Here is a 22,036-nt window from a genome sequence, read left to right on the forward strand (position 1 = left end):
ACAGAAAGATGAAGACAAAAATAATTTAATTTGATCTACACGCATATTTTAATCATTATGTGAAAATTTCATGTATATATTTGCCGTATATTTCGATTAAATATACGACAGCTTTTGAGAAAATTGAATAAATAATACTGCAGAGATTTTTTTTTGGCGTTTAATAGCCCAAATGTTGTGAATTGATTTTGTATTGTACATTTTAGATGTTGTTTGTATATTTCTATATAATATGATCTAAACTTTACGTATTACTTTAAAATTATTGATGGAATTATTTTATTTTACTCCATCAGATAAGTGCTGAGATCATTATTACTGCTGTACGTATATACCTGGGTATAAGGCGTAAATGGTGATACTAATTTCGCAAGAAAATAATCTTTCTCTAAAATCGCGTTTCACAATTGCGACATTGTTTGTTCTTATCGGGCTTCCGTAGCGCCTTATAGCTTCCATAGTGACGAACAGAGCAACAGACGCTTATGCAAGGCAAGAATTCCGCTATTTTATGCAAATTATCACTCATATTTGATATGATTTATAACTAAAACACTACCAGTTTGTTATAATTCTCGATTAACATAATTTATACATGCATTTGAGAACGAACGATCTTTATTCATCAAGCTAGCTTAACTGCTATTTTGTGATGTGTCTTGTAATTAGTTTATTTTTTAATTGAACATAAAATTATTCATATAGTTATGGATACTTTTTGAGAGATATTCGCTTTCAGTTAGACTTTAAGTCTTATTAAGCGCATTAACAATTGAATTGGATTGCTTTCAGCGAAATGTCATTTTTCTTCTTGTTTAACAGGTGAAAGTTGTGTTTTTTCTGACTAAAAAGGCAGCAGCCATGTCTTTTAGAGATTTGAGAAGTAAGTATACCTAAACTTACGGATTATAATATTACATATGAAACATGTTTCAGTATGTGGTCATGAAGCATCATAGAAATGAAGAGCTGTGGTGTAATTAGATACTGTTTCAGTCCAAATGAAGCTTTTGTTAATACATGCATGAATATTAGTAGAATACTTACAGTATGTTATGATTTGGATATGTAGATTTTACAGAGATGATGCGAGCGCTAGGCTACCCTCGTCTCATCTCTATGGAGAACTTCAGATCTCCAAACTTTCCTTTAGTAGCTGAAATCCTCATCTGGCTTGTTAAGAGGTAAGATATAATAATATATGTGACCCTGGACCACAAAACCAGTCATAAGGGTCATTTTTTTCTGAAATTAATATTTATACATAATCTGAAAGCTGAATGAATAAGCTTTGTATGGTTTGTTAGGATAGGACAATATTTGGCTGAGATACAACTATTCGAAAATCTGGAATCTAAGGGTGCAAAAAAATCTAAATATTGATAAAATTGCCTTTAAAGTTGTCCAAATAAAGTTCTTAGCCATGCATATTACTAATCTAAAATTTTTGATATATACAAGTTTTGATATATTTATGGTAGGAAGTTTACAAAATATCTTCATGCAACATGATCTTTACAATCATGCATGAGTATAAAATAAAATATTATGTACTGTTAAATATCATATCATTTCCCCCTAGATATGAACCTCAGATGGAAATTCCCAGTGATGTTGACACTGAGTCTGACAGAGTGTTTTTCATCAAAGCTGTGGCTCAATTCATGGTAAACTCTCAAATATTACTGTATTTGTAGCATAATCTCACATAAGCTTCTTTATGATGTCAGATGACAAAGTCACTGCGTATGTGTTTCTGTAGGCGACTAAAGCTCATGTGAAGCTGAATCTCAAGCGTCTGTATCAGGCAGATGGTTACGCTGTGAAAGAGATGCTGAAAATCACCAGCATCCTCTATAATGCGATGAAAACCAAAGAGAACACTGATGGGGAGCAGAACAATGATGAAAACAGCAAGTTCAAGTTTGATCTGGGGTCAAAGGTATGTGTCAAATGATACCGTTTCATCATGAATTCTATAGGCAGACTTTTCAGGATGAGTTAGTATTATCAAAATTAATAATTTAGAGTTGAGCTCACTCATGCTTCAGAAGGGAAAACTTTTGAATTCGAAGATTCAACTTATTTTGTCTTCTGGTAAACATGTAAGTAGTTTCTGAAAGGCAGTATCAAATGAAAAAAATATGATGTTTAGGCAAAATAAGATAAATCACATCTACATTATGCTCTTAATGCATCGTGTTTCCTTCTGGAGTATCAGTGAGCATTTTAACTTTCTGTAATAGGTGCATATGAGTCCCTCAGTTGTCCTCAGTGTGAAAAGATGGATCTCAAAATCATACAGTCATTGATGGAAAGGGTTCAAATACACAAAAATGCTGGAAAACCAAAGAATTTGTGAGACCTGAAGGATTTTTCTGAAGAACAGCAGGCAGTTTAACTGTTCAGGACAAACAAGGGACTCATGAACAACTATCACTAAGCTGTGGATCATTCAGATAACAACATGGTTTTAAGAATCAAGTTCTGTTTTATCTTGTGGACTATATGCAAATGTCTTATATGTGAAATATCTTATTCAGGTCAGTACTAAATAAACAATAACATGCGTTTTGTATGATCCCTTTATTTTGGTAAAATAATTAACATTTTGCAGATTCTGCAAGGTGTATGTAAACTGACCTCAACTGTAAGTTGTATTTTTGAATGTTTTGTGGCAGATCGCTGATTTAAAGGTGGCACGGCAGCTGGGATCTGAAATTACAGCAAAGGGAGCAGCTCTGTTTGACCTGCTGGGGCATGAAGAGGACCTGAGAGAGAGCAGGACGGCAGCAATTGCCCGACCGCTAGAGATCACTGAGACAGAGAGAGCCCTGAGAGCGGCTGTCAAAGACGTCACGGTAAAACAAAAAAATATCATTTAGTCAACCGGCAAGCATGGGTTCACACGATCCTGATTTTTATGACATTATCACATTCGTATGGTGGTTTTCAACCTTTTGGAATTTTATTGTCAAAATCAAAATATTTCTGGTAGTTCTGCTGTAATGACAAAGCTGTTTATTTTATAACTTTATTTATGGAACTTAGGAGTAGCAATGCATTCAACTAATTCTGAAAATTAATTATAAATAATTCAGATAATTAAATTCCAGATGTTTAAATAAATGAATGTTCTTCAGGGCTGTGTTATTTTGATAACATTTTGAATTAGATTTTATTTTTACACTTTTATTTTTATTTTTATTAGTTTTTTATTACAGGTCTTTAATCATTTTTATTTATTAGTTTTAATTTATTTAGTTTTAATTATGTGAATACTTAAAGTTCAAGTAATAAGTTTTATTTTATTTCAGTTATTTCAAGTTAAATTTTTTTATGTTTTCAAGGTCTTTTGGGATTGCAGGGATTTAATTTTTTTTTTTTTACCCAGAAATCGCAATTTCTACCCAATAAAATATTTTAGAGCTTTATATAACTTGAACAATTTGTAATAATTATAAAAATGCCCTTGGCTTTTTAGGATTTTCTTAATTTCCATCACATTTCCAGGTCTAGAAATCACACTTTTTAAAATTCCTTCATGTAGCAAGGTTTTCAAGACTGTGAAAATGCTGGTCCTTAAATAAAAATCCCAGCTGTTGAGGGAATTAATTAAATAAGAAATATGTGACCCTGGACCACAAAACCAATCTTAAGTAGCATATGTATATTTGTAGCAATAGCCAAAAATAAATTGTATGGGTCAAAATTATCAATTTTTCTTTTATGCCAGAAATCATGTTCCATGAAGATATTTAGTACCTTTTTTAATTTTTGATGTAATATGCATTGCTAAGAACTTCATCTGGACAACTTTAAAGGCGATTTTCTTAATTTTTTGTTGTTGTTTTTTTGCATCCTCAGATTCCAGATTTTAAAATAGTTGTATCATAGCCAAATATAATATGTCATATCCTAACAAACAATACATCAATGAAAAGCTTATTTATTCAGCTTTTAGATGTTGTATAACTCTCAATTTAAAAAAACAATTGTCCCTTATGTCTGATTTTGTGGTCCAGGGTCACAAATAAGAAATATAATGCCAGTTTAGATATCTTGATTTTTATGTTTTCACTGATTTGAATGCTTGTTCTGTCCTATTTATAACTCAACCTGAGTCCCCCAGTTGACAATTGCTGCTTTAGTATTATAAAACTGAAAAAGATTCAGAAGGAACTGCCTGTACTGAGAAATAACCTTAGGAAATGCATCCTTGAGTGTTGCATAAATGTTCTTTGAAGGTCAGTTTTGCAAGTCTCTAGAGGGCTACAAGAACTCAAAATCACTTTCCGTTTTTGGTCGGTTCCTGAAAAGTACGATATTAGTGCATTCAGTGAGCAGCTTCCTTGAATTATTTACAGAGCAAAAGGAGTGTTATTTTGGGCTCTGAATGGCTTCTGAATGTGTATTTGCTCATCTTGTCTGTGTTCAGGAGAGCATCCAAATGACAAAGGATCTGCTCAATAACGTATCATCAGATGAGACCAGTCTAGAGGCCAAAATTGAGAAGAAAAAACAGGACCTGGAGAGAAACCAGAAACGTTTACAAACTCTACAGAGCGTGCGGTGAGCTAATATCATGTTATTTCAAGTTTTATACGGCTTTAATTTTAGTTACTATTTAGACGTTTCCTTTATAGTCCGGCATTTATGGATGAATACGAGAAGATTGAGGAGGACTTGCAGAAACAGTACCAGACGTATGTGGAGAAATTCCGTAACCTGAGTTTCCTGGAGCAACAGCTAGATGACTATCACAGAGCCGAGCAGGAACGCTTTGAGGTACAATCAGTGCAAATGCATCTGAGCTTCTCTCTGAGGCCTGTAAATAAACCACATTCACTTACCCAGCAAAAAATAAATGAAAACAATGAGTGAATCCCATAAAATCTGTCTTATTAAACCAAAATTTACCCTTTTTTTTCTTCCAGGAAGCAGAGATGGCAATGAAAATGAGACAAAACAAATTAAAAGAGGAGGAGAAGAGACTCATGAGGAGTGGAGGTTGGTTGGTCTCACACGCAGACTCAAACACACACACGTGAACACGTTTGTCAAAGATCTCATGAGTTTTTCTCCTCTGTAGCAAGAGATGAAGACTCAGATGTGGATATACCAGAGGATGAAGGATCTGACAGCGACATAGACGACGGACAGCAGCCCAGACCACACCACACTCGACACGCACAGATATCAGGTGATGATCTGCAGGCTCGCTCACTGTTGTGTGCGAGTATCTAATCGTACTTGATTTGTGTTTCTGATGTCTGTTTTTGCTGCAGGTCGAGGTGCCGCTCGATTTATTGGGAGTATGAGGGGAGGAGACAGTGAAGAGGTGAAAACACGTTCACTCTATATATTACCAACCAAAACAGTTGTTAAATTAAGCTGTTAAATTAGCTTTTATTTTTATATTTTCAGTTTTCATTTTAATTTGAAATTCAAAAATGTATTTTTGTAATAAATTACAAGTTTTTGAACAGTTTTTTTTTTTTTTTTTTTTAAGAAGTCTCTTCTGCTCACCAAGCCTGCATTTATTTGATCCAAAGTACAGGAAAATGATTAAAATTGTGAAATATTTTTACTATTTAAAATAACTGCTTTCTATTTAAATATATATAAAAAATAAAATTTATTCCTGTGATCAAAGCTAAATTTTCAGTATCATTACTCCAGTCTTCAGCGTCACATAATCCTTCAGAAATCATTCTGATATGCTGATTAGCTGTTCAACAAACATTTTATTATTATTATCAATATTTTAAAAAGTTGAGGACATTTTCTTCAGGATTTTTTGATGTATAGAATGATCCAAAGATCAGCTTTTATCTGAAATAAAAAGCTTTTGTAACCCTATACTCCTTATGACTCCTTATTGGAGTCAGTATAATGAAAGAAATTAATACTTTTTATTTAGTAAGGATGCTTTAAATTGATCAAAAGTGATGATAAAGACATTTGTAATGTTACAAGATTTCAGATAAATGCTGTTCTTCTGAACGTTCTATTCATCAAAGAAACCTGAAAAAATTCTACTGTGCTGTTTTCAACATGATAATAATAATAATAAATGTTTTTGAGCAGCAAATCAGCATATTAGAATGAAGAATTTCTGAGGGATCATGTGACTGGAGTAATGATGCTAAAAAACTTAAAATTTATTCAAATAGAAAACAATAATAATATTTCAAAGCTTTACTGTTTTTGCTGTACTTTGTATTAAATAAATGTAGGCTTGGTGAGCAGAAGAATAAAAACATTAAAATATTATATCTACATATATATTTAGCTTTCATTTATTTTTTAGTTTTGGTTTTAGTAATTTTAGTAGTTCAGTATAAACTTATTTTATTTAGTTGCCAAAGTAACATTTTTTATTTCTACATTTTAGTTCTTGAAAATTATTTTTAAGAGTTTTACTTGACAAAAACAAAACTAAACCGACATATCAACATATTTTCTTAATTCCTTCTGTTATATTCTTCAGATTATTCAGCCAGTCATGGTTTCCTGGGCTTTCTTTCTTCGTGTTTCCATGTTTTTTTTCTCTCCATGATCTTGCTTAACTTATCTAGTCACTGTGCTTTTCTTTTCTTTTCTCACTATGCATGCCGTCAGCTCTCATTTCATTCACTCCGTTTTCACTCTATATCTTTCTCTTCTTCTGCACTCGTTCTTCAAGCCCAGAGTAAAGGAACGAGTCCGTCTATCCGGCAGCGGCCGGAAAAAAAAGAGAAGAAAGGTTGTGTGTGTGTGTGTGTGTGTGTGTCTGTGTCGGTGTTATTTTAGTATTATTTATATTCTAGCATAGTATATATTAATACTTTGAATTAGATTTTATTTTTATATTTTCAGTTTTCTATTAATTTTTTTGTTGTGGATTTGTCATTTTTATTAATTTATTATTTATTACATTCTTAATATTTTTTTTTTTAGTAATTATTTTATTAGTTTTTTTTAGCTATTTCAGTTAGTTGCAAGACAACTTTTTTTATATTAAGTTTACATTTTTCATTTTTTTTTTTTTTTTTGCAATTTCAGCTTTTTTTTCAAATCACAAAAAAGAATATAGCTACAAGCAGTGATAACCGGGGTTCAAGTGCTTTAAGCCATTTAAGCACATATAAAAAAAGACCCCTTTTCTAAACGACCCCGTTATAGCTTCCCAAAGGGCAAACTTACCATTTTTATTGATAATTATTGACCTGGAGTGTCCAGAGAACTGTACTGCAGTGTTTTTTTCCAGATTGAGAGAAAGAAACGATTTGACTGACAGCAGTGGTTCTTGAGGCAAAGTTGTTTAGAATGAGGAGTTTTATCATATGTGACCCTGGACCACAAAACCAGTCTTAAGTCGCTGAGGTATATTTGTAGCAATAGCCAAAAATACATTTTATGGGTCAAAATTATAGATTTTTCTTTTATGCCAAAAGTCATTAGGAAATTAAGTAAAGATCATGTTACATTAAGATTTTTTGTAAAATTCCTACTGTAAACCTATCAAAATGTAATTTTTGATTAGTAATATGCATTGTTAAGAACTTAATTTGGACAATTTTAAAGGTGATTTTCTCAGTATTTTGATTTTTTTGCACCATCAGGTTCCAGATTTTCAAATAGTTGTATCTCAGCCAAATATTGTCCTATCTTAACAAACCATACATCAATAAAAGCTTATTTATTGAGCTTTCATATGATGCATATATCTCAGTTTTGTAAAATTTAACCTTATGACTGGTTTTGTGGTCCAGGGTCACATATGATATGAATATTGCATGTATGTTGCAATGCACAATCATTTACACCCTTGAAAAATGCTGTATCGCCTCCCAGTTGCTGATTTCTTTAAAATTTCTTACAGACCTTTCAGTCCATGAGTCAAACCATGTCTCAGTTAACCATGTCTAAAAGTTGCTCAAAATTCATCGGCCAATGGCGGCCATGTTTTTTTGAGATACGCTTACAGACACTTGTGGCACTTTGGACCAAGACCGAGCACAGCGATTTCATGTTGTTAGGACAAATGGTTGCATAGGTATAGCCATTTTTAGACGTTTTTTTTCCTCTTATAGCGCCACCAAGTGGCCAAGATCCACGATTGTTTGGTGAACATATCTCATTCTGATCAGGAGCTATAGGCATTTTACTAAAAGTGGCCCCGCCCCGACTTTTTTTTGATAATTCTTGATATTCAGTGTCCAGAGAATCTTCCTGCACTGGTTTGGTTCCGTTTGGGCGAAAAACCTAGGACAAGTTCGCAAAAGTAGGTTTTTGCAAAAAATCCAAAATACCAGAAAATTTCGCCAGGCTCATGATCCAATGGAAGGCATGCGTTTTGTTCGGCGTAAACCAAGGATTCCTACAACATAAGACACTTGAGCCTGCGATTGACGATTTAGGAGTTATGAGCAATTTCATACTTTTGTTCGCTGTAGCGCCCCCATCAGGCCGATTGGGGCGAGCCTTGGTGACGTTGTTGACGGTGTGAGCACTACCATCCCTCCAAGTTTCAAGTCTTAACGATGTACGGTTTGATCTGCACGATCAGTTTTACATGAAAATTGCTGATTCTTGGCCATTCTAACAATTACAATAGGGTTTTGCTTGAACCCCTAAAAAATCAATTTTTAATAGTTTTAGCTTAAGTTAACAATAACACTGACATGTGTGTTCGAGAGTAAACCCCTGGTGGTTTTCTAATAACCAATTATGATAATTCTGAATTATGGAGGATTGAGCTACCCTTCACTGAGCGCTGTGTGTTTCTTTTAGTATATAATTCTTAATAATGCTTTGCTTTGCAGTCAATGGATAGTGAGATCGATGTAGACGATGATGATGAAGATGGTGAGGAAGACGAAGAGGAGGAGGAAGAGGAAAATGAGGATCTGGATGAAGACAATGACAGTCTGGAGGGATCCTCTGCCAAACCCGGACGCTCGCACCCACAAATCCTTGAGGAGAGTGATAATGATTTTTAACATGCAACAAATGTGCATTAAAGGAATAGTTCACCCACAAATTGAAATTTGCTGAAAATGTACTCACCCTCAGGCTAACAAAGATGTTGAGGAGTATGTTTCTCCATCAGATTTGGAGAAACGTAGCATTACATCACTTGCTCACCAGTGGATGCGAATGGGTGCCGTCAGAATGAAAATCCAAACAACATCACAACAATCCACAAGTAATCCACACCACTCCAGTCCAGTCCGTCAATTCATGTCTTTTGATGTGAAAAGCTGTGTGTTTGTCAGAATCAAATCCATCATCAAGACATTTTTTTTAACTTCAAACTGTTGTTTCCTGCTTAAATGTAAGTCCCAGTGAAAAAGTCTGATTCAGGAGAAAAATATGCACGTTAAACAGAATTAATAAGCAAAAACAGTCCAAAATAGCTCTAAATATTTATGTCTGTGGATTTTGATGTGAGAGAACAACAGTGGATGAACTTTTTCACTGGAGGAAGTGTTGTTATGAATTACGGACTGATATTTTAGCCTGAAGATGATGGACTTGTTTCTTACAAACACAGTTTTTGGCTTCTCAAGATGTTAACTGATGGACTGGAGTGGTGTAAATTTATTTGTGGATTATTGTGATGTTTTTATCAGCTGTTTGGACTTTCATTCTGACGGCACCCATTCATTACAGAGTTTCCATTGTTGAGCAACTGACCAAATCGGATGAAGAAACAAACTCGTTTACATCTTGGATGGCCTGATGGTGAGTGAGCTTTCTACAAATGTTTATTTTTGAGTGAACTGTTCCTTTAAATAAAAGGTTTCACTCAGTGGAACATTCATTTTCAATTCTTATGTACATTTCTGCATCAAACAGAAAGTGACAATCCACATTAAATGTTTTATTTTTCATAACAAGGATAAATATCTGTAAATAACAATGTCATTTCTAGTATATATTATTCTACTTTCTCATTTGTATTCAAGTGTAGCTGCCCGTTTAATTGCCGTTCAAATTCTCAGTTATTAGAATTGAATGAAAGTTCAGCAAAAGCAAAATTGTTGTATGACGTTTTAAGGCAACATCTTTGTCAGTTCTGGTTTTTAAAAAAATAACTTTAATACATCAGCTTTGTAAATATTTACATGAATAAGGCTTTAAATAAACATGTTGAGGCGTTGTTGTGCGTGTGCTAGATATCCACCACGCAATCTGGTGCACCGGCTTTGATGGCGTCTGAGACGACCTTTGCCCCTGACTCCCCGATGCCGTTACCCTGGAGACTGAAGCACAAATAGGAAATCATAGCACACTTTGACACGCATCGCAGACGAATCTCACTCAAGATCAATCACGGCGGCGAGGTGAAATGTGCCATTCACAGCAAAATTGAAATGATCAGCGTTCGGAATCACACCTACAGCCAATGCTAAATATTTACCACATGTGCCATGCAATCGTGACACACTGTGGTTGAACCTCTCACACACAGACGGCGGTTCGCACATAGAGCCACACACAGACATACTTGATGTAGGTGAGCTGATGGTTTCCTCTCAGCGCAGTAGCGATGAAGATCGCTCCATCCATCCCCAGAGAATTCTCCTGTAAACTACAAACACACACAAATACACTTTTAATGTTCGTGTTCTGTTTAGAGATTTTGGGCTTTTTGGTGTTTCTTAAAGTGTTTTTTTCAGACTAGTGGAAAGAAAACACCCAAAAGACACTGTTAAGTGTTTCTTTTATAGCACTTTATCTATTTGTGTCAATAGATTTCAATTACAATCCATCTTTTTTAAGGCCGTTTTCTCAAATGTGCTTTTCTCTTACACTGAGCCATAAATCTCCACTTCAGTAACACTTACACACACTAAACTTTACATTTTTATTCCTGTCTATATTCTGAAGGTTTATACCGAGGGATTTGTTCATATATAATTTGCTTGATTTTATACATTTCATTTAGCCCCAAAATGCTAAAAAAAATACATTGTTTTCTGCCTGTTCTAAATTTTATTCTGAATTATGGTGTGACAAAATGAGATACCCAAAACCCCCTCTGTACAAACATTTGACTCTAATATGTCAAAAAACTTAAGAATTTCAAACTGACTTCATCCAGTGTTTAGATTTTTATACTAGAAATGTATGCAAATTAAATATAGACTCATTTGCATATTTAAATGTAACATTTTAGAAAACTTGTAATACAAAAAAAATGTTTTGCAATTATCAATGTAATCAATCAACTGGGTAAGTAAGGTAATAACTATTAGTTAATTTTTTTTTTTACCCTATTCACCTGCAGTGTCTCGCCTTAAAGGAGAAGTTCACTTCCAATACAAAAATGTACAGATAATTTACTCACCCTCTTGTCATCCAAGGTGTTAATGTCTTTCTTTCTTTAGTTATAAAGAAATTATGGTTTTTAAGGAAAACACAGGATTTCTCTCCATATAGTGGACTTCTATGGTGCCCCCGAGTTTGAACTTCAAAAATGTAGTTTAAATGCAGTTTCAAAGGGCTCTAAACATCCCAGCTGAGAAAGAAGGGTCTTATCAAAACAATGATGTAGGATGATTTTGAAGTCTCATTTTGAGAAAATGAGATGGGAGTTTTTCGACATACCCTAACTGTCCTGAACAGCTAGATAAGACAAGCATTTGAGGTTAAAAAGTATATAAATTGTCATTTCTTTAGAATAAATCCTTTGAAGCTACATTTAAACTGCATTTTGGAAGTGCAAACTCGGGGGCACCATAGAAGTCCATTATATGGAGAGAAATCCTGAAATGTTTTCCTCAAAAAACATTATTTCTTTACGACTGAAGAAAGAAATGAATATCTTGGATGACAAGGAGCTAGTAAATTACCTGTAAATTTTTGTTCTGGTAGTGAACTACTTCTTTAAACAAAAACAAATGTTTCTTGAGCAGCAAATCAGGATCATTTGACACTGAAGACAATGATGCTGAAAATTCAGCTTTAATCAAAGAAATAAATTATATTTTAAAATATATTCATAAAGAAAGCATTTATTGTCAATTTGTTTGCTTTTTCGAAATTAAACATTTTGCAAATGTTCAAAATTGATAACTATACTGGATCCCAGCCACATTTCTGCAAATCTCATGTCCATTGTCATAAAACAGCTTTAATAATATCTCTCAAATATGTTTTGATCATATCATAGAAAAACAAAGGAGAATAATGTGGTCTGTAGACATACTTGAGACTTCTTAAGCTCCTGTTGTTTTTCAGAGCACTGGAAAACGCCTTTGCTCCTTCCATCCCGATGGAGTTTCCACGCAGACTAAACAAATGTGACAAATATTGAGGTTTTAAAGAGAGTTTCTCGTACACTGTCAATAAATCATTTCAGGGTTTTTTTTTCTAGTTGTATGCAAAAAATATGTTTTCTGTTTAAAAGCAATTAATATTTCTTTAAAGAGAAGATGCATTAAATTGATCAGAAGTGACAGTAAAGACATTTATAATGTTACATAATATTTCTATTTCAAATAAATACTGTTCTTTTTAACATTCTTTACATCAAATAAACATAAATAAATATAAATATAAATATATTATGGTTTCCATAAAACATGAAACAGCACAACTGTGTCCAACATTGATAAAATGTTTCTAGAGCAGCAAATCAGCATATTAGAATGATTTCTGAAGGAAATGTGTGACACTGAAGACTGGAGTAATGATGCTGAAAATTCAGCTTTGATCACAGGAATACATTACATTTTAAAATATATTCAAATCAAAAACAGTTATTTTAAATAGTACTAATATTTCACAATATTACTGTTTTCCCTGTATTTCTGATTAAATAAATGCAGCCTTGGTACACTAAAGAGACTTACTCAAGTGTATGAAGGCTTTCGTTGACCACCAGAGCATCCGCTAGTGCAACAGCTCCTGATTTAGCCGCTGATACACCTTGAAGGCTATACAACACACACACACGCAAGGTCAGACACAAGCAGCTTCAGCAAACAGTCATGAAATAATGAAAAATTGAACTGAAGTGAGACTCACTAGAGCACATTGAGAGAAGAGTTTGACCTCAGAGCACAGGCCAGAGCAATGATGCCGTTATCACCCAGAGCATTCTCCTGCAGACTGACAGAGAAAAACACATACAGTTAAAGTCAAAAGTTTACATACACCTTGCAGAATCTGCAAAATGTTTAATATTTGCCCACTCCTTCAGGTCCCACAGTTTCTTTGGTTTTTCAGCATTTTTGTGTATTTAAATCCTTTCCAGCAATGACTGTATGATTTTGAGATCCATCTTTTCACGCTGAGGACAACTGAGGGACTCATATTCAACTATTACAGAAGGTTCAAACACTCACTGATGATCCAGAAGGAAACACAAGCCGGGGGTGAATACTTTTGAACGGAATGAGTACATTTTTCTTATTTTGCTTAAATATCTTTTTTTTTTTTTCATATAGTACTGCCTTTCAGAAGCTACAGAGGATGGTTACATGTTTCCCAGAGGACAAAATAAGTTAAATTTACCCTGATCTTCAAATTCAAAAAGTTCAAACAGCTTTTAATGCCTGTTTTTTTTTCTTCTGGAGAATCAGTGAGCGTTTGAACCTTCTGTAATAGTTGCATATGAGTCCCTCAGTTGTCCTCAGTGTGAAAAGATGGATCTCAATATCATACAGTCATTGTTGGAAAGGGTTCAAATACACAAAAATGCTGTAAAAACAAAGAATTTGTGGGACCTGAAGGATTTTTCTAAAGAACAGCAGGCAGTTTAACTATTCAGGACAAACAAGGGACTCATGAACAACTATCACTAAACAAAAAAACAAACACACAGCTGTGGATCATTCAGGTAACAACACAGTATTAAGAATCAAGTGTATGTAAACTTTTGAACAGGGTCATTTTTATAAATTGAACTATTGTTTTATCTTGTATTCAGGTCAGTACTAAATAAAAAAACAACATGCATTTTATATGATCCCTCTTATTTTGGTCAAATAATGAACACTTTGCAGATTCTGTAAGATATCCCCTTTTTAAAATCAGGTCATTCTCAGCTGCTTGTCGGTGTGACGGCACACAGACAGAGGCCACTCCCACGATAGTTGATTGACATGAGCGCCTTACTTTAGACCCGCCCTCACCGAGGTGAAACAGTCCGACTCCGATCGCCATTGTGTGACTCAGGTGCAAAGGAAGACAAGAATGTCTCAGATTGAGGTGTTCTGTTGTTGGATGTAATAATGAACATAGCAGTCGTCATTTACTCCCGACATTTGAGCCTCTGAAGACGCAAAGGATTAACGTTACTTTCGTTTTTGAAAGGAAAGTGCCGATCCCGATCTACATATGCGTCTATGTTCGTGCAAATCGTTCGTGATGCAGCTTGACCCACAGCAGAAGTGAGTAGAAGGGTTTTTTATGCATCTTTGCAAATGGCCTTTCTTAATAATGTTCTAGTTAGCAAGTTTCGCAGCTTAACACGGCTAAACACAGCTAAATGCGGCTAAAGTAAACATTACGGCTTGTCATCCCACTGCAGGGAGGGGCGGGGCGAGCAGAGCTCATTAGCATTTAAAGGACCATGCAACAAAATAGCTCGCTCTAAAAAGGGCTTATTTTGACAAGGTAAAAAGAGTGTTTTTTATACTACCATTGAGAAATTTTAACCAAAGTATGTCTTAGACTTTTTAGACTCATTAAGACCCAAAAGAATCAAATCAACTTGTGGAAAATGGGCATCCGATGACCTCTTTAAGACCCCTTTTGAAAGGCAATATCAAGAACCTAAAGTGCTTTGAAGCACCTTTTATTTATTTTTTTTAAAAATGGTGTCAATGAGAAAACACCAATATGGCTGGCAGATCTGTGGAGATGATTTTAAGCAGGAAAGGAGTGAGAGAGTTGCATGAGGTTGTAGATGTTCTTACTCTAGCAGCTGAATGCAGGTGTTGCTCATGAGAGACTGAGCTAAAGCTTTGGCGGCTCCCGCCTTCATAAAGTTCCACTGGAGACTGAAACACACACAGAGGTGTTAGCATTAGTCATTTACATGTGAAACAGGTTTCTAAAATCAACACTTTCATATCAAGTCAGGGTGATAAATTGCATGACATCACATCCTAACTTGGACGACATCACATCCTGACCTCCATGATGTCATTACCTGACCAAGAGTCATCTTTAAGTCTTTTGTCCTCAAAAGTAAATGTATATATGTTTTGTGTTGATGTTTCTGATTGTTTCAAGAGTGTGTGTGTGAGATTGTGTGTGTTTTCTCACTGTAAGGATGTGATGGCTCTGTTGACCCTCATGGCTTCAGCGATGGCCGTCACTCCCTCATCGTGAAGAAGATTAGCTGTCAGACTTAAACACACAAACACAGATAAAAACACATGTTAATGAGAAATCACTTTGATGAATTGCATTTTTCCTCTTTTGTAACCATTATTGGATAAAAGCATCTGCTTAATGGATAAATGTAGTTAAATAAATGTAAATAGGGTGAAAAAATGTTGCAATGTGAAGAAGTGAATAAAATTTTAAATGACTGTGTGAAACAGATGCTTTAGTTTTTAACAATGTGATCTTTTGATAAATGGTAAGCACACCTTTCTGTTTTACTAAATTAGATAAATCAAATCAAATAAAAATTAAATTGTAAAATATATAATGTTAAGATAATTATAATTATTTAATAAATAAACTAAGTGTATGTTTCTAAATATTTCAATTAATTAAAATGTTCTATATATATATATATATATATATATATTTTTTTTTTTTTTAATTATATATATATATATATATTTTAAATTTGGTTTTAGAGTTAATTTCATATATACTTTTAGGATTTTTTATTTAATTAGTATTATTTAATTATAACTTTTGATCAATTTAATGCATCTTCTCTTAAAAATATTAATTGCATGTATGTATGTATATATATATATATATATATATATATATATATATATATATACAATTTATATTTTTTATATATACATAATATTTTTTAGGATTTTTTATTTAATTAGTATTATTTAATTATAATTATTTAATAAATAAACAGTCTATTTTCTAAATATCTCAAATTAATAAATTATATAGATTAAATTAGACTTTAGAGTTCATTTTTATATTACTTCAATTATTCATTTTATTATTTTTAACATAAAATGTTATTGCATAAAATATTTTTTAGTTTATTAGAATTAGCGGTTTATAAATTTGTTTAAAAACAAATTACTTTTATTATAAATAAATATATTTAGTACTCAAAATAATTTTTATTTTAGCGTTTTTATTGTTTTTAGTCTATTAGAATACATTTTTATATATTAATTTATAGATAGATATTATATAAATTATATATATATGATATGAAATATTATATAACTATATTAAAATGATTGATATTATACAGGTATACATTTATGTATACATTTATAAAGATAATTATATTCACAAGTATTTAAAATATACATACATTACATAAATGTATAATATATTATATTTTAATTTATAATATTTATAATGTATGTATATATATATATATATATATATATATATATATATATATATATATATATATATATATACACACACACACACACACACACTGGTTTACATGTTTTATGGGGACATTCCATAGGCGTAATGGTTTTTATACTGTACAAACCGTATTTTCTATCGCCCTACACCTACCCTACACCTAAACCTAGCCCTCACAGGAGATTGTGCACACTTTTACTTCCTCAAAAAAACTCATTGTGCATGATTTATAAACCTGTTTCCTCATGGGGACCTGAGAAATGTCCCCACAAGGTCAAAATTTACTGGTATTCCTATCCTTGTGGGGACATTTGGTCCCCACAACGTGATGAATACCAGGTACACACACACACACACACACACAAACATTTTAGTCTGTGTTAATTAACGTTATATAAAAACAGTAAGAGTATAGGCTAATTGAACATGTTGTATTTTTGTGTGTACTTACTCAAGTTCCCTAAGACAAGTGTTGACTTTTAAGGCTTTGGCGATGTCTTTGGCTCCAGAGACTCCTATTGAATTCTCCCTTAGACTACCACCAAACAGACATACAAAACAGCATTATTTCTTAGCCTGAACATACATGTTTAAACAGATTAACACTGTGGCATTTGACATTGACATACTTCAGACAGCTGAGTCCTCGGTTTGACTGAAGAGCGTGTGAGAGAGCTTTAATGCCTCTGTCACTCACTGAGTTACTCTGAAGACTGAATGAGAAACATTGAGAGAAAAATCAGAAGTTCATTCACATTCATCAACTGGATAAGCTGTAATGAACTCGCTCTCCCTCATTTAATGTGTTTTACCTAAGCGTGTGAAGTACGTGGTTGACCATAAGAGCTTGAGCAAGAGCTACTGTTCCCAAATCACCCAAATGATTGCTGGAGACACTGCAATAACATTCATACAGACAGAATTCATTTTCCATAGAGAGTTTAATGTGATCAGATTTTGAGCTGGTTCTTTAGACTCTTACTTGAGATCTTGTAGAGTTTGATTCTTTGTAAGGGCCTCGCCGATTTTTTTCACTCCTTCTGGCCCAATGCCATTCTTCTGAACACTGCAATGCATGAAGATTTGAGTTTCTGATGCTCAGTTGAAGTACACACACGCATGCACACTAAAATATAGACTCACTTGAGTGTGGTGAGCTTTCGGTTCGATTGAAGTACCTCTGCTAGCGCACGCGCTCCTTCATCCTCTATGTGGTTATTCTGCAGACTACATAAATCAACACGCACGCACATCCAGTCAAACAAAAACACATGCAGTATGCGCATATGACTGATTGAAGACTTATGCATTTTACTTATGTATTAAATAAAAAAAGTATTTTATTTTATAAATAAATAATATAAATATGTTAATTTTATTTCATTTTATTAATTGATTAATTAATATTTATTATTGTTTATTTATTATAAATATTTTTTAATTGATTTATTACATAGAATTCACTTGATTGACTGGCAAACCTCATTAGAAATGTATTAAATTAGGAAAAAAATCTTAAACGAAACAATATATTATTTTTATTTAATAAAAAATTAAATGAATAAATCAACAAATTGTATTTTTTAAAATAAATGTTATTACATATAAATACATTAATTTTCTTTAAATTTATGAATTAAGTAATATTTATTATTATTTATTTATTATAAATATATATTTTTAAATGTTATTTTATTATTATTTATTTATTATAAATATTTTTTACATTTATTTTATTACATAGAATTCACTTGACTGACTGGCATTTATAAGTTATTACTTATTAATACATTAATTTTATTTAATTTTATTAATTATTTAATTTATATTTATCATTATTTATTTATTATAAATATATATATATATATATATAATTTATTTTATTACATAGAATTCACTTGACTGGCTGGCATTTTTAAACCTCATTAGAAATGTATTAAATTAGGGAAAAAATCTTAAACAAAACAATATATTACTTTTATTTCATAAAAAAATATATGACTAAATCAGCAAATTGTGGGTGTTTTTTTTTTTTTTTATATATAAATATTAATACATAAATACAAAACTGTAACAATTCTATAATGGTTGAGGTCCTGACATGAGGACCTCATTAATTAATTTATTAATTTAATTTATTAAATTAGAAATATATATATATTTTTAAAAATAAATAAACACATTTTATTTATTATACATATAATATAAATAAAAATACAGAAGTAACAATTCAATAATAGTTTATCAAAACTTACTTGACTGACACGAGGAATTGGTTCAATTTTAGGGCTTCACATAACGTCTTTGCTCCCTTTGCGCCGATGTTGTTCCCACGCAGACTAAGACAAAAAACATCAATTTTATTTAGCATCCTTAATTTCTTTTGTTTATTCAGATTTTAAGGATCAAGGGCATAGGGAAAGACAAATTACATTAGTTTGCATTATATTATTATTAATGACCTTGCAACTGCTAGTCAAAATGCAAGAAAAGTTATTATATCAATAAAAAAAGTCACTTACTCCAGAGTCGTGAGGGTTCGGTTGACAAGTAGAGCCCGACTGAGCGGTTTAATGCCTTTACTGCTAATGGAGTTATCAGCCAGACTAGAAAAGAGAGAAATAGAGTTAAAAGAAAGTTAAAGGGTAATAAAACAGCACTAAAATTAGTAATATTGTGAAATATTATTACAATTTAAAATAACTGTTGTCTCTTTGAAAATATTGTAAAATGTAATTTATTCCTGTGATTCAAAGCTAAATTTCCAGCATCATTACTGCAGTCTTCAGTGTCACATGATCCTTCAGAAATCATTCTTTGCTGATTTGCTGTTTAAGAAACATTTTTTGGAAAACCAATATACAATTTTTGCACAGTTATTTGATAAATAGAAGTTCAGTAGAACTGAAATTTTTGACAAATTTTTGTAACAACGTAAATGTCATTTTTGATAAATTGAATGCATCCTTGGTTAATCACTTAAAAAAAAATTGCTACAGTATTAAATTCAAAATTCTAAATAATATTTTACTTTATAAATAAATAATATAAATACATTAATTTTATTTATTTTTAATATAAATATTTTTTCAAAAATGCATCTGTAGCAATTTTAATACGTAGAATTCACTTGACTGACAAAAGGATCTCATCAGTTCTTTAGACATTTTTAGACCTCATTAGAAATTTAATACACTAAAACTAGATCTTAAATTAGAAAAAAATAGAAGAAAAAATTATTTCATAAAAAATAATATGAATAAATATTTGTTATAAATATTATACATAACTCCAGTTATAACTCATGAAAAAATAAAAAAATAAAAAAATATATATATAATTTTTTAAAATAAATAAATAATATAAATACATTACTTTTATTAGTTTTTTATTAGTTTTATTAGTTTTATTTATTTTTTATTTATTATAACTATTTTTTAAAAACTACAGCTGTAGCAATTTTATAGATTTAATAACATAACTCCAGTTATAACGCCAGTCATCAGTGTCACGTGATCCTTCTGAAATCATCAATATTGTGCTTCTTCATATTTTTTGGAAACCAACATACATTTTTTTCACAATTATTTGATGAATAGTAGAAGTTCAGAAGAACTGCATTTATCTGACAGAAATATTTGTACCTGAGCATCTGAATATGGCACTCTTTGGCACTCAGCAGACTTCCCAACAACTCCATGGTGCCTTCCTTAAATTCATTGTTTTCCATTCTGCACAACACACATATACACAGTATGGGACACACAAGAGATTTACAATGAAAAATAACCAAACTTAAATGTGTAATATGGCTTCAAAAATCTTTATAGCCCTTTATAGTCTTTTTTGTATAAGCATGCATGTTTTACCTCAGCTTACTGCAGTACAGCAGCTGTGGGAGGAGCCTCTTCAAGGAGGCGGAGTCTAAACAGTTGGACAGCTGCGTCTCCTCAGTACACGCATCTGATACTTGCAACAAGTAGGCGAGCACAGCGCAAACTCCACCCTTCAGCTTTCCCCGCAGGCTGCAGTTGACAAGATCATCCTCTACGGATCGTAGCAACTCCACCTGCTGCAGCTCCGCCAGACACGTTACCATCGTAACGCTGCGCATACTAACAGAATCGCCTCCAGTCGCGGTCACGGCGTTCTGAAGCAAAGTTGTCGCTGTTGTCCGCTGGGTCACTTGCTCCTCGTGTCCAACGCTCAACGAACCGCCAAGCAAAGTCGCAGCCGCTGGAGAAAGCAGCCCCGACAGGAAGCGCATGAAGAGATCGAGGTTGCCTTGCGCCGCAACATCCGATTGGTTGGTTTTCTGGAGCGCTGCACGGTAGTGGCTGTGGAAGCCGATGCGTGGCCAAGAAACGCCGCTTTCGGAAAACAGATCGAACATCCCGCGTCTCGACGAAATATAGTAAAAGAGCGCCCCCAGGAACTCCTGTATGGATGTGTGTGAAAACTGCCAAGCTACGCTATCAGACGACCAGCTTTGCCTGCGTTGGAGGATGCGGAAGCCAAGCGTCCCGCTCTGAGGCGGTACATCAACACCATAGGTTCGTAATTCAGCCTCGCTAAACGTATACCGCCGTCGTAAGAGGCTATAAAAAGCAAGACGACCCAGAGTGCTAAGCGACTTCCTGATGCCGCCACTTGGAGCGTCTGATCCTGAGAGGTGTGGCCAACAATAGTGGGCGTAGACTTCCGTTAGAGTCCGGGGAAGGGGCGTGGCTTCCGAGTCCAACTTTATAAGACGCGATAGCGTCGTTACGATAATGTGACAAACCGTGGGCACGGAAGATAAAATCAGCAATGGTTTCTGGGAATTTAGATACGTCCAAACATGGGAGGAAACATCCTCAGGTGTGTTCGTTTGAGACGACAAGCTGTCTAGTGATAGCGAATACGCATCTAGCGTGTTTGTAATGCAGTGATTAATATAATCCTTTATTTGCATCCGAGAAAGAGGCGGGGCTTCCGTCACACGATCGACCAATCCCGCCGGAACTTTCGCCCCAGTGCCAGGCCTCGATAAAAGCCAGAGCGTCGCCCCTGGCAAAAGGTTTCCTCGTACGATATTCGCAATGAGATCCGATACTGGAATTTCACGACGGGGGTCGCTGTTGGGCGGGGCATCTGCGAAATCCAACGATTGGCGGAATTCTTCTAGTCCGTCGAAAATGAGCAACACCTTGCAGGATTCGTTAAATATAATTAAGTCCACGTTATCGTACGGAACGTACAGTCGCAGTAAGCGTTCGACCGATAGGCGGTCGAAACTACTTAACTCCCAGCATGCAATGGGGATTGTGAGACTTATCTCGGGATAGATTTGGCCGGAGCTCCATAGGTGGATGAAACGGCGGACCGATCGGCTCTTACCGCTGCCGGCCACGCCCACCGTCAGAGTCACGCGAGGGGCGGTGCTAACTCTCGTCAAAGAAGCGATGAGCTTGTCCAATCCCAGCACTCGGCCGTGAAGAGGCCCCGCCCCTCT

General features: G+C 33.7%; 2 protein-coding genes across 2 annotated transcripts; one reads left to right on the forward strand and one right to left on the reverse strand.

Moving 5' to 3' along the window:
- Positions 1-826: 826 nt before the first annotated feature.
- On the forward strand, positions 827-9,669 carry LOC141300840 (clusterin-associated protein 1 homolog). Its single transcript, XM_073831129.1, has 11 exons — positions 827-883; positions 1,073-1,184; positions 1,583-1,667; positions 1,763-1,942; positions 2,682-2,861; positions 4,439-4,572; positions 4,647-4,788; positions 4,938-5,010; positions 5,093-5,203; positions 5,289-5,341; positions 8,811-9,669. The coding sequence occupies exons 1-11, from the start codon at positions 862-864 to the stop codon at positions 8,985-8,987; spliced, it is 1,269 nt and encodes a 422-aa protein (XP_073687230.1). The 5' UTR covers positions 827-861; the 3' UTR covers positions 8,988-9,669.
- Positions 9,670-9,732: 63 nt separating this feature from the next.
- Positions 9,733-21,617, reverse strand: LOC141300814 (uncharacterized). Its single transcript, XM_073831109.1, has 16 exons — positions 20,412-21,617; positions 20,187-20,273; positions 19,065-19,148; positions 18,798-18,881; positions 17,686-17,769; positions 17,525-17,608; positions 17,355-17,438; positions 17,172-17,255; positions 16,994-17,077; positions 15,271-15,354; positions 14,919-15,002; positions 13,024-13,107; positions 12,849-12,932; positions 12,203-12,286; positions 10,499-10,582; positions 9,733-10,253 (listed from the first exon to the last, which is right to left on the reverse strand). The coding sequence occupies exons 1-16, from the start codon at positions 21,494-21,496 to the stop codon at positions 10,163-10,165; spliced, it is 2,355 nt and encodes a 784-aa protein (XP_073687210.1). The 5' UTR covers positions 21,497-21,617; the 3' UTR covers positions 9,733-10,162.
- Positions 21,618-22,036: the final 419 nt, after the last annotated feature.

This window comes from Garra rufa, chromosome 24 (assembly GCF_049309525.1).
Source record: "Garra rufa chromosome 24, GarRuf1.0, whole genome shotgun sequence".
In the NCBI taxonomy this organism is placed as follows: Eukaryota; Metazoa; Chordata; class Actinopteri; order Cypriniformes; family Cyprinidae; genus Garra; species Garra rufa.

Excerpts from the sequence above, each read along its gene's own strand:
- LOC141300840 (XM_073831129.1), top strand. The coding sequence starts at position 862 with ATGTCTTTTAGAGATTTGAGAA. Across the intron at positions 1,668-1,762 it reads AAGCTGTGGCTCAATTCATG|GCGACTAAAGCTCATGTGAA; the intron begins GTAAACTCTCAA and ends GTGTTTCTGTAG. Across the intron at positions 1,943-2,681 it reads AGTTTGATCTGGGGTCAAAG|ATCGCTGATTTAAAGGTGGC; the intron begins GTATGTGTCAAA and ends GTTTTGTGGCAG.
- LOC141300814 (XM_073831109.1), bottom strand. The coding sequence starts at position 21,496 with ATGCAAATAAAGGATTATATTAATCACTGCATTACAAACACGCTAGAT. Across the intron at positions 17,256-17,354 it reads CACGTACTTCACACGCTTAG|TCTTCAGAGTAACTCAGTGA; the intron begins GTAAAACACATT and ends TTTCTCATTCAG. Across the intron at positions 12,287-12,848 it reads GAAAGCCTTCATACACTTGA|TCTGCGTGGAAACTCCATCG; the intron begins GTAAGTCTCTTT and ends ACATTTGTTTAG.